Source organism: Labrus bergylta, chromosome 3 (genome assembly GCF_963930695.1).
Source record: "Labrus bergylta chromosome 3, fLabBer1.1, whole genome shotgun sequence".
NCBI classification, from domain to species: domain Eukaryota; kingdom Metazoa; phylum Chordata; class Actinopteri; order Labriformes; family Labridae; genus Labrus; species Labrus bergylta.
Window position 1 is genome coordinate 34,325,589 of NC_089197.1, and position 12,252 is coordinate 34,337,840.

The 12,252-nt window shown below is 38.3% G+C and overlaps 1 protein-coding gene across 1 annotated transcript; it reads right to left on the minus strand.

Annotated features, from left to right (window-relative positions):
• Positions 1-3,342: 3,342 nt before the first annotated feature.
• On the minus strand, positions 3,343-10,028 carry fgf19 (fibroblast growth factor 19). Its single transcript, XM_020631460.2, has 3 exons — positions 9,746-10,028; positions 9,562-9,665; positions 3,343-5,918 (listed from the first exon to the last, which is right to left on the minus strand). Exons 1-3 carry the CDS (start codon positions 9,957-9,959, stop codon positions 5,598-5,600), a joined length of 639 nt encoding a protein of 212 aa, XP_020487116.2. The 5' UTR covers positions 9,960-10,028; the 3' UTR covers positions 3,343-5,597.
• Between the last annotated feature and the right edge of the window lie 2,224 nt (positions 10,029-12,252).

The following is a 12,252-nucleotide window of genomic DNA, read 5'->3' on the forward strand; positions in this document are numbered from 1 at the left end:
CCTACCACCCAGGTAAGTGACCGTTTAAGTGGCTACCCTCTGGCAGGTGCCTTGTACACATCAAGGCGAACACAGAAAGACTCAGGAAGAGCTTCTTTCCTCAGGCTGTCCGGACTGTTAACTCCACTCTCCTCAGTTAAAAACAAAACATAACTGTGACTACATGATGCACACACACCACACATTCCAATCTGCACATTGCACTTTGACACCCTGCACACTTTACACACTGACACTTTACACTGTTTACATTATTCTATATTCTATATTTTGTACATTCAAATCATTATTTTTTTAATTTTACATTATATTCTATTTTACTGTATTTATGTGTATTAGTAATTTGAGTGTTTATTGCATGGCCTTGCGGAACAGTCTTTACATTTCACTACACATCTGTATGAGCATGTGACAAATAAAAATCTTGACTCTTGAATCTTGAATCTTGACAATGATGCAACTGATAGAGTTAAAGATGAAAAGTTTTATTTAAAGTTTTTTTTATCTAGATACTCGTGAAAGTAAACTTATGAAATGAAACATTCAGCTCAAGGTATGACATCATTTTATAATTTCAAGTCTAATATTTTCAATATATTATTCACAAGTACAGTTTTTGATGAATTTCAAATACTATCATTATATAAAATCAACATCTGAATAATATTTCTCTGAAAAAAATCTAGGAACAAAACAGCATTAAAATTACTGTATTTTGGTTTATATTTTAAGTAGAACCACTCAAAGCAGGATTTTGTTTTCACACATTTGGTCATCACATTGAATCTATTTTCAGTGCTCCTGCTGAAGTCTGCTGTCATTTGTCAGCTCTGAGCAATGCTGTCTGTCCTGACCCATCAGCTTCTGTCTTTCTGAGGACGTTTAGATTCTGAAAGTTATGAGTCCATCAGAACCAACAGCTAACAGGGACCCCCTGTGGTTCTGTCATGTTGTAACTGGATGTTTTTATCACACTATCAGTGATTTGTGAGGAGATCAGAGCAACAGGTGCAGTGTGATCAGATATCTAATATCACTCCACTTTGAAGTTATAATCAATATAATATTGAAAATGAGCCTGTCATGATGTGTGTTATGGATCCTCTGATCACTGATCTCTCCTGCAGCTCCCCCCTGTGGACTAAACCTCTCTGCACAGGTGATGTGTAGGATGAGGATCTCTTTATTGACTATTATTGATATATTAACTACCGTACCATTTTTCTTCAAATTGAACTCGTTCTATCACCTTACCTCTAAATAAGTCCACATGATAAGTCATAGATATTCTTTGTTTTTATGTCAGCCATGTTTGTTCTTGTTTTGGGTGTCATAAGTGTTTCATTTTTTAACTGTTATAAAGGTTTTTGATAAAAGCTGAGAATGATGGAGAAGTTTAACTTTGAAGTTTAAACTCTAATACAGTTAACACCTGAGACACACATGTATAAATTGTGTATAAATTAATTTCACGCAAACTGATCACTACAGTGGACAGTTCTTCATAAACTGTTTTATTGGGTTCTGATGTGATTGTTTCACATCAGCCACTACAGTCCACGTTAGTAAATCACTCCACACTTCCACACCATTCCTTTATTAAATTGTACATTTCAGTTTTTTAAAAACAAAAATAATATGTTATGCAAGTTATATAGAGAGTTTCATTTGATGTGTTTCTATGAAAAGAGCTCAAGTCTGAAAGTCAAGCTCATGCTCTCCCATAATATTTGCTCTACTATTAAATGTCTGCTGTTCTGGCAGCTTCCAGGTAAAAACTGTGGAGGAGGTTTGATCCAATCAAGATCCCCCCTGTTAGACAGGAAAACCTTCAGAACTCAAATTCAAGAACTCAATATGATTCTCTCTATCCAGTGCACAGGTGACAAACTGAACATGTGTCCATTCAAATATTTTTTGTGTGTTTTTTTCCCTTTATGCATTACAAAAAATATGACATCAAATGTAAAAAAGGAATGAACAACATTATTTTTAACATTAACATTTTTATAATTGACTTTATTTATCACTGCATGTGGAAATATATTAGTGTTTTTTTTAATGTACCACTCTTTATAATTAATAAATAACGCACAACACTCTAGCCAATCAGAATCAAGTAGCTGCTGCTGGTGATACTGATGTATCAGAAAGTTGCTGTTCCACTGAAAACTAGTTAACTACTTTCTCTTTAAATGGAAACATTTCTAAAAAAGACCTCCAGGTGACCAGACTGAACATGACTCAGCCACAAAGACAATTTGAATGTAACGACTGAATAAAAAAAGAGAAAAGGTATAAAAAGACATTTTAACTGTTACCATTGAATAAAATAAAATAAAACATTATTCATTGTTGGTGAAAATAAGAAAATATATGACATTTTGCAAAAGGGGGTCTCCACCACCAGAGGGATATACTTTGATATGCTGGGGTCCAGCATGACAAAGTTTGTGAACCCACTGTCCTAAAGGGGGCTGGCTGGATTAAAGTTGGGGTGAAAAATTGGGTTGCACATGCATAGCTCCCCTAGGAAATGTCTCAAAATGTTTACGAGTTTTAAAGATTTCAGTAGTTTACAGTTTACCAGCTTTCATGCAGTTGTGTAAACTCACCTGGCAGCAGGAGTACCTTCAGTAGAAGGACACAGGAGTGTTAAACATTCAAACAGCATCAACTCCATCCGGTTTAATCCTCTGTCAAAGTCCCTTCATGTATATTTGATAGATGGAGTCACAAACTTAAAGGTTGTGTATTATACTCCTTTTCAACAAGTCTCAGAGCTCCCTAAAACATTGTTGAGAAGTTTCTTGCTAAAAAACACTATGATCCTGTTTTTTATCATGTCTGTGAAAACCCCTCTATTTCAGCCCTGCTCAGAACAGGCTGTTTCTGTGTCTGTACCTTTAAATATGTAAATGAGCTGCATCTGACCACGCCCCCTCTCTGTGGAGTGGGCTTTCTTGCATCATGCCCCCACCTGGGGGAGGGGTTACTGCCCTTTGTGATGTCACAAAGGGAAAATCTCCAAATGGCCTGTTTGAGCACACATTTTCTGAAAAGTAGAGCAGGGAAAAGAAGGAGAGGATGGACTTTTATCATAATTGGGAGGTTTGTAGGCAGGATAGGGACACATATTAGAGTTAGAAAACATTTTGCAAAATAAGTGACCTTTAACTCTTGTGGCCACAGACTGACCAAGAAAAAGAGCATTACTATGCTCTGGTTGTGAAAATCTAAGTCCACCTGCGTACACTTCCTAACATTCTGTCAGAAATCATCCATCAATTCTCAGCTTAAAGTTAAAGCTCAAAGGATAAATAACACAGGCTTGTATTTAAATCTGACATTTATTACAAAAGCTTCTGCACCATTTCAGTCAAACAGTTATTTACATGTAACAACAGACATCAGTGTATATAACATAAAGAAGTGCATTCACTAAAACCTACAATGTGTTCAACCAAATAAATACAGCTTCTATACAGGAACACACATCTTCTGACCATGGGTGAGTTCATACTGACCTCCCCACAATCATCATCCTCGTAAAGAAAGCCAAAATGTCTTCCTTCTCATTTATTTTTCAAACACAGATTTACATTTTGACAGACTCAGTATGCTCACAGTTATATCCATGAACTTTAGATAAAGAGAAGATGTTGTGTTTGTAAAACCAGCCACTGGTTTTTGTCGACTACTGTTTGAAGCCTTGTGACCATATTTGGGTGAAAGGCTGGAGCTGAGGGTCCATGGAGGCTAAGTCAAACTTGAGTTATCACTTAAGTTCATATAGCTAAATCCGCAAAAATGTCGCCTGGGCTGCTACCATTCACAAGAGCAATACGTCTTTGTGGCCGCCATCTTGGAGAGGGGAAACCACAGATCATAATGATTGGTTTATGAGGGCAGGAGGTCCATGATGAAAAATATTTCATTTATTAAACCCCTGCTGGCTCCGCTGATACATAACTGAAGATTTCTGATCGTCCTATCAGACAGAGTAGTTTCAGATCGAAACACAAGCTCTCCATGATGCTCTCTTATGCACAGTCTCTAATACACAACTTGATTAACTCAGATAAAGACTTTCAAGTGCCCAGTACACACGCATGAATATCAGGACGTAGCCATGAGATTGAGCAGCAGGCAGTAAGTAAAGAAATAAGTACAGACTACCTCTATCAGATTTTAAATACATGGAGCATTATTTCACACGAGATCCCGTTGTTAGTGATATTTTTTATTATTTTTTTAAACTTCAAATTCTGAGCGAAAGAGGGAGAATGTAACTTAGTTTAAGTGTGTGAACAACACTGCAGACTGTAGTCTCTGATAAAGCAACAATACAGTTTGTATCGTTTCAAACTTTCAAAAGGGAGAATGCTGTCTCTCCCAGTACCACAGAGTGCCCCGGTCGTCTGCTATCAGTACGTGGACATGTTTTGGTCGCGGTTATCTGGCAAGAAGTACGTACGGTTTAATGGTATTATAGTTCACACAGCAGCCTCTCCAAAAAAAAAAAAGCAGCCAGTTTCTGTACTGTTTGACACAGTAAGTGGACAGTGACTGATGAAGCTAAAAAGCTGAGTGACCAAGCAGGATGACTAGAGTTAATATTAAACAGGCTCTTCATAATGTTACTTTTTAACAGAATGGTGCTGTCTCATTAAAAACAGCTACTATGTGCATTGTCTGCGCATATGTCTTTATGCTTTCCCTTGTCACTCTCATTGCTCCGTTATAAACTATAAACTGGTCTATCACGTCTATCGTTCAAAGTTTGTTGTCTGTAAAGTGTAAAATGTAAAAAAATCAGTATGAGCTGCTGTTAATACTCTATGTATATCTTGTGATACCAATTACTGGGTAATTGAAGATTGGTAGGAAAGAGGCAATAAACTGAATATTCCAGATTATCAAAAGGGTCTCCTGGTTCCAGTAAACCAAACAGACTCCCTTATTAAAATCTGGAATATCAGGAGGTCATATCCAACAGTCTGGGATATGAAGTAAAAATGCAGAGGAATGTCTGAATGGTTCTTCTCTGTGATTTTGAATTGTTTGTTTTAGTGATTTTTAAATGTTCTATTTTAATATTTATTTTGATTTCCCCTCTGTCATGCTGCTTTTGATGTTGTGTGTGTTTTTGAATTGCCTTGTTGAAATGTGCTATATAAATAAACTTACCTTGCCTTGCCTATGTATGAATAACAATGAACATTCAACGTCATTAATAAAAGAGGAATTTGCACTTAGGAACAAAGACGTAATCTATGACGTCCAGCTTCCCTGGAGCGCTCAGAATCACAGTGTGACTTTTCCTTTTTTTTCCCCACTTTCTTTTCATTTAGCTACTCTGTCACTTTCACCAAGTAAATAACAAAACAGCTAAATGTTCAACACATCCTTCCCTGTGTGCCATGGGCGTTTTGTTAGTGAACTTTAAGGGTGTTACTAACACTGTATTCAGTCTTCCCTCTGGAGGACACTGCAGGAGTATCCTGTCTGGCATCCTTTTCCGTCCCTTCATCCTTCCCTTGTTCTTCAACCTGCAGCGGAGTGCACATCCATTTCCACGTGTGGAAGCATCTGTCTCATCTCTTGTGGAAGCTGGGACTGTGAATGATCTGAGACAGCTTCCCGAACGCATCCATCGTGTCCACGGGTTCCTCTGTTAGATCTAGACTCTGTCCCGGCTGCTCAGGGATGTCTGGTCCAGGAGGTGAGGCCTGGTACAGGGTGCTGATCCTGGGTAGAAACTGGGCCAAAGCTGGGACGCCTCTGTCTTGATCCTGCAGCCTCTGCCGCTGGTTCCCCAGACTCAGCAGGACGCCGTGTCTGTCTGAGAAGTAGACGTTGTAGCCGTCTGGCAGGATCTGCTCTCTGAAGGTGCAGTTGTCTCTGCTGTATGTGGTCTGCAAAACAATGGGAGGAGGTCAGGTGTTAAACATTTTGTGAGATAAGGTTAAACGTAATAAGATTGCTTCAGCCGGCCGCTATGCAACAGGCTTTAAAAATCTACAACATCATCCTCTGCCTGATCAAAGTACCACTAAAAGTTCTTGTTTTTGTCTTTGACAGGCTGAGATAACTCTGTGCCTAGCATCGAGGCTGGAAGAATTAATCACAAAACATGAGAAAAATGATTCTATGTAAAAAAAAAAGGAAAAGCTCACCCACTCAGCATGATTACAACGTTACCCATGAATGGCTAAAATTTTGTTGCAGTCAGATGATGATCAAGCTAGCTGTTTGCTACCCTCAGATTAACTTGTGCCAATTAAGTGTTGAAAAGAAAATGGTTTTTGGATTTATTTTGGATTCCTGAGGGACATATTGCAAACACAAGTATGTCGTTGAGCATTAGAAGCAGCAGATAGACCTTGAACTGAATTATACCAAATATTCATGTTTTAATTTATATATTACCGGTATATCATATTGTCATTATAATATAAAACAATGTTACCGCATGTTTTTCATGTTGTGCAGGACTAGACAACATTACAGAAATCCCTATCCCTCTTGATAGAGGATGTTTTAAATGAACAGCTCTTACACCACTGCCTACAAAGCCACCAGACTACATTGATAAAAACAGTATATTTACATGATGAACTGGGGCCTCCTGCTTCTTTAACCAATTAGAAACGTTGTGTTATTGTGTGGCTTTTGTGTTTTTGACAGTGAGATTTAACCCATCTTCACAAAATAAATCAAACCAACCTTGTGGGATTGAGTCACCGGTTACACTTGTGTGTATCACAAGTGTATAATAATTCAATTTGACAACATGAATCCTAAACATTCTGTTAGAATTTCATGAATGTTGATTTTAGACCGACGGCCCCCTTCTATCAAACAAAAAAAAACAGACGTAAATGGTGCTGCGAGTTCTTGGACGGCTGTTTGCTTTGGCCACAGCGACACAGCCAGAGGCCAAGGCTGTTGTTGCTGCTGCTGGAGCGCTTTTCATTCAGCTTTTTTTCTCTTTGCAAACACACATCCTGGCTGCAGCACCGCGGACAAAGGTTGATGAACCAGCATCTGTTTGAATGAAAAACCTGATGGGCAGCAAGTGTTTTCTGAACACCAACAACAGACTCAGAGCTCAGGTCAACTCTGATCCTCCTACTGCAAACTCCTTTGAACATTTTCACAAAAAAACAACAACTGCTTCTCCTTTTTCTGAAACTTTCATTGAGCCTCAGGCTCTGTAGTGTTCTGGAAGTTAACTATCACTGTCTGTCCACTGTCTGTCAAAATCACTGTCTTTTCCGTACTATATCTACGGCCCTGAAGCTGCACATAACAGAACTGTAAACCTTGGTATGATTCTAGTAAAAATCAAAAAATAGCGATACCTGGTTTGATATCACAGCAACAAAAATAGAAATCCTAGACAGCCAATACTGGCTCCATTTTCTGTTTTTAATAACCAAAGCTTGCAGACAAACTCCTGCACACTGTCTAAATTGCACAAAACATGAAACATTGCCGATATGTTTGTGTAATTTAGACAGCGCTCTCTCTTCTGCTTGCAACACACACTGTCTAAATTGAACAAACACATTGGCAACGTTTACACAGTGTCTCATCTTTTGCTCTCTGTGCGTTTATTAGAGGCATTAATGAACCTTTTGCATCGTTATGAGATGACCAAAAGGACTTCTGAAATGTTTTGTGTGACCTGTGAATTTGAATGCTCTCTCTCTTTCTCTCATTGCAACTTTAAAAGTTGACTGAAGATTTGTATTTTTTTTAAGCTATAGTGCTTTTCAATACTCTCATTTATCAAAGTAACAGCGACTGTATCATTTTAAGAAACATGGTGTCAGAACTATCAAAATATTGACAATTCTGATAAGCCTAAAGAGTCTGTGTTAAATATGAACCTCTGGTCCCAAATCAAAGTCCAACTCATACTATGAAACTCAATCCATCAATTCATATTTGATCTTATAGAATTTAAAACAGCCCAAAGTGATGAAATTAACAAACACTTCAAAAAACGCTTAAAAATAACATTCATCTACTGTTGAATTCTCTCTCTTAAAACAAATGAAAGATGAAATAAAACAGGCTGAAATACTGAAGTAAAGTTGCAGTCTTGAAAGTTGAATTTGCGGTCGCACTTTTCTGAAAAAGTAGAAAAATGTTCTTTCAGTGTAGTTTAGGTAGGAGCTGAAATCAAAGTTCTGGAAGTGTTTTGAAGAGAAGTAAAGCCAGGTGTAACAAGCTGCCTCCACAGTGATCTATACATGTCTTGTTTAACTTTTTGATTTTACTAAAAGACCTGATTCAAAAAAAGATTGTGTGGCTTTGCACCTGCTAAACCTGAAAATGTTCCCCTAACTGTGCTGCAGAGCAAAAATGTGCATGTGTGCACATTTTTTAAATGAACCATTATGCAGATATATGGGGAAAATAAGCATATGAGCCTCACATAACATAAACAACATAAACGACAGCTCTAACAGCCACGTGCAGTTAGAGTGAAAAAACAACTGTTTGTAAAGAGTTGGTGGTAACTGCTCCATAGTACATATAAGAGATGTCACATGCAAAGATTCCTGCTATGAGGGAAAAAATTCCTTCTTTCTATGACTCAAAAAGAAATAATCTCTATATAAAGTCTGTAAATATTATGTTGACATTACTATTATTAATATAATCAGAGGTTCAATCAGTCCGAGGCTGTCAGCAGCTCCACATTTCATCAACATGTGCTGAGCTGTTGATTTTGCAAGGGTGATCTTTGAGTTGTCCTTTCTTGCTCCATTCCATTTTCACATCACATTTTTGGCATCTGGCTTCACAGCAGGGGAGGTGAAACATTTTAATGAAGTTGAAAATGTTTCCCCTCCCCTCCTAACGTTATCATCTTCATGTGGACAATAACTGCTTTGTAAGCATGAGAGTGGACAGCTTTTTGGTTGTTTGTGACTGAGTATTATTAGTTCTATGTGAGTTAGACCTTGAGACGGAGCAGATGGAGGGAGCAAATGATGAACAGTTTTTCAAGCTATTAGAAGCCATAATCCATTATTAATAACTCAGACTGAGTCGTCAGTTTAAATAAAATAATAATCATTATGTGTAACTAAAGTGCACAAACTATAACACGCAGAGGCTGACTAAGCAAGCTCATGTATTGACAAATTATTCTTATTATTGGGGTCAACTGAACTGAATTTTTCTATCTATATGATCCAACTAGCCTACATAAATTAAATGATTCACTGAAATATTCAGCCTTGTAACGCGACTTAAATCATTTTGAAATGAACTATTCAGTTTCTAAAGGTATGGTTGATTTTATGCAGCAGTTATCTGTTTCAGCTGAGCACAATGTCACAGCAAAAAAAAGTCAACTCAATAATAATTTTTAGGATAGTTGACTTGAGAATATTTATTTTCATTCTTATGTTGTCACACCTATTATTTCTCTGTTTACCTCAGCAGCATCTTTCCATAAGTCACCAGTGACCCCTCTATCTTTGCGCAAACATTTCCACTTTGATAGTATCCTCATGTCATCATCAATTAAAATCTCACCGACGAGTAGAGTCTTCCGTCTCCCTCCATGCACAGAAAACGATTTGTGGCGACTCCTCTGATGACCACACAGCCTGGACCCACCGGACGGATCTCCATCAGACCTGCGGATCAGACCATCAGTTGTGATCTTCTCTCACAGATCATCATAATCTGCACGTTTTTTTTTAAAAGCCTGACTTACTGTGCAGTGTTTGGTCCTCAGAGACCTGGATCTGACCATCCTCACTGATCAGCAGGTGTACTCCCTGTCTGGCCGCATACAGGTGCCTGAGCCGAACCACCTGGCCCCAGCCTTGGGTGATGTGGGGCCCTTGCAGCTGAGCAGGCATGCACACAACTCCAACAGCGAAAAACATGTGAAAACAACACCCAGAGAGCACCAGGAGCAGGAGCATGATTGGCTCAATCCTTTTTTCAGCTCTGTTTCTCAGGCTGCAGTGTGCGGTGTGAAGTCAGGTAGTCCGATCGTTATTGAGCCCTTTAAACGTGGCTCTTATCAGCTGCAGATAAGCCTCCTTCCCAAAGCCAGTTCCAAGAAACACAACACAACACACCCCTGCACCATATCCAACTGAAGCACAGCTCCCTGCGGGCCCCTCAGCTGACCGCAGCAGGCTGAGTGAAAAACCAACATTAACTTGAACGCTATTATCTTTCAAAAACTAAATGACAACAATCACTGTTAGGTAAATTGATTGGTGCCTTATTCAGGGGCGTCTCCAGGATCTCTGGGCCCCATTAAAATATCTCACATTGGGCCCCTTCACCACAGCCTGTAGTCATGTCACATCAACATGTAGCTGCAGGATCTGGGGATTGAACCTCTGACCTTCCTGAGACAACTTACTCTAGCCGCCCCATTTCTAAACTCACCCAATATTTGGTGTCTAGGACTACTATTTTATTGCCTTGGTATCAAAACAAGCATCGATATGGTTTGATTTGTACTAGAGTAAAATATATAAAATTCCAGTATAGATTTCTTTTGTGCATGTTACACCCTTAAAAAATGCAGTTTTAATTAAACAATAAAGCAACTTTTTGGCATTTGAATCATTGATAAGCCTCTAATTGGTCTGAGTGATGGAAAATTAACAAGCCCCTGCTGCAGCTATACATGGTGTTCAACGGTGGCCGCCATGCACTTTCCTAAACTACTTTTGCCGTCTAGGCTTCCATCCTGGTCATGACACTGTAAGCTTTAAATTCTCAGTCCCACATTACTGGCAATGTACAATTAACAAACAATTAAAACAATATATAATTATTTTCTTACAACTAATGGTGAGTGTTTTTCTTTACATAATCTGGTTATCATTGCTTCACATTAAGATGAACATGTTTTCCCATGACAACAGTTTAGTGGACTTTTGGTCAGGATTTAGAGTCCACCATAGCACTGAGACTGCATTGGTTAAAGTTTTGAGTGATCTGCTTCTGGCTTCAGACAGTGGACTGATCTCTGTGCTTGTCTTGTTAGTTCTTAGTGCTGACACAATAGACCATCACATCCTGTTACAGACTATAATAATTTTATGGCATTACAGAAACTACTTTTAGTGTAGGTTTATATCAAATTTAAGCTCAATCTCAGTTTTTACATGTTAATGATATATCTTCCACACACAGTTTAGCTAGCCATGGAGTTCCACAAAGTTCAGTGCTTGGACCAATTCTCTTTTTATTATAAATGCTTCCTCTGGGTAATATTTTGAGGAAACACTTCGTACATTTTCATTGTTATGAAGATGATACTCAACTATAAGTATCAGTTTCACCAGATGGCTGTTAAACATGAGTCTGGTTTTGCCTAAGTTTTTCCTTGCCACTGTATCTTTAATAAATGTTGCTTAGCGCTCATGATGGATTAATGTTGGGTCTTTGTTAGTAATATAACAAATCTGGGAAGTATATTTATTTTAAGTATGTCAGCCCTCCCCCACAATGACAATGTTAAATTCATCTATATTTTTAAGTCTTCTCTGACTGTTTTCAAGAGCCTAGGGCCATTCAGTTCTAAAACTGTGTCAATTAGAGATCTTATGTTGACTCCAAGGTACATGCCCTGTGGCCTCCATGCAACAGGAGTTTGCGACAGATGTGAAGCAAATGTGAGGTTGTTTAGAGGGATAATCTTGCTCTTAGACCAGTTGATTTTGACCAGAGATCTGACCAAAATCCCTAATGAGTTTTAGAAGATGTTCTGTTCTGGATGAGACAATGTCAATAAGATGTCATCCAAATAGAGGTTTGCATTGAGGCTCAAGTGCTTATGATGTTAATATAATATTGGTGAAGCTGGGCATCCCTGCCTGGTGGATCTTACAAGTTGGAATGGGAGAGAAATTAATCCATTTGTTTTGACACATGCAACAGGGTTATGGTAGAGGGAGAAATTTCAGAAGTATATGAAGAAGATAAGATCATTCTATCCTGTTGAGTGCTTTCTATGGAGCAAGCAGCATCCTTTCTGTAAGATCTGAGAAGTGGCCAAGGACGTTCTTTATAATGTCTAATTTAAGTAAAAGGTGTAGTTGTAATTGTACAGGTGGATGTTGGTGTTTAACACCCGGTAGGTTATTATGGATATGTACATGTATAGGTATGTGTACATGTATGTACGTATTTATATTTTTTATGTGTATATGTATACATTATGTCTTTTTCTCACGCAGACCGCTTTTATAT

Excerpts from the sequence above, each read along its gene's own strand:
- fgf19 (XM_020631460.2), bottom strand. The coding sequence starts at position 9,959 with ATGCTCCTGCTCCTGGTGCTCTCTGGGTGTTGTTTTCACATGTTTTTC. Across the intron at positions 9,666-9,745 it reads TGAGGACCAAACACTGCACA|GTCTGATGGAGATCCGTCCG; the intron begins GTAAGTCAGGCT and ends TCTGATCCGCAG. Across the intron at positions 5,919-9,561 it reads ACGGAAGACTCTACTCGTCG|ACCACATACAGCAGAGACAA; the intron begins GTGAGATTTTAA and ends ATTGTTTTGCAG.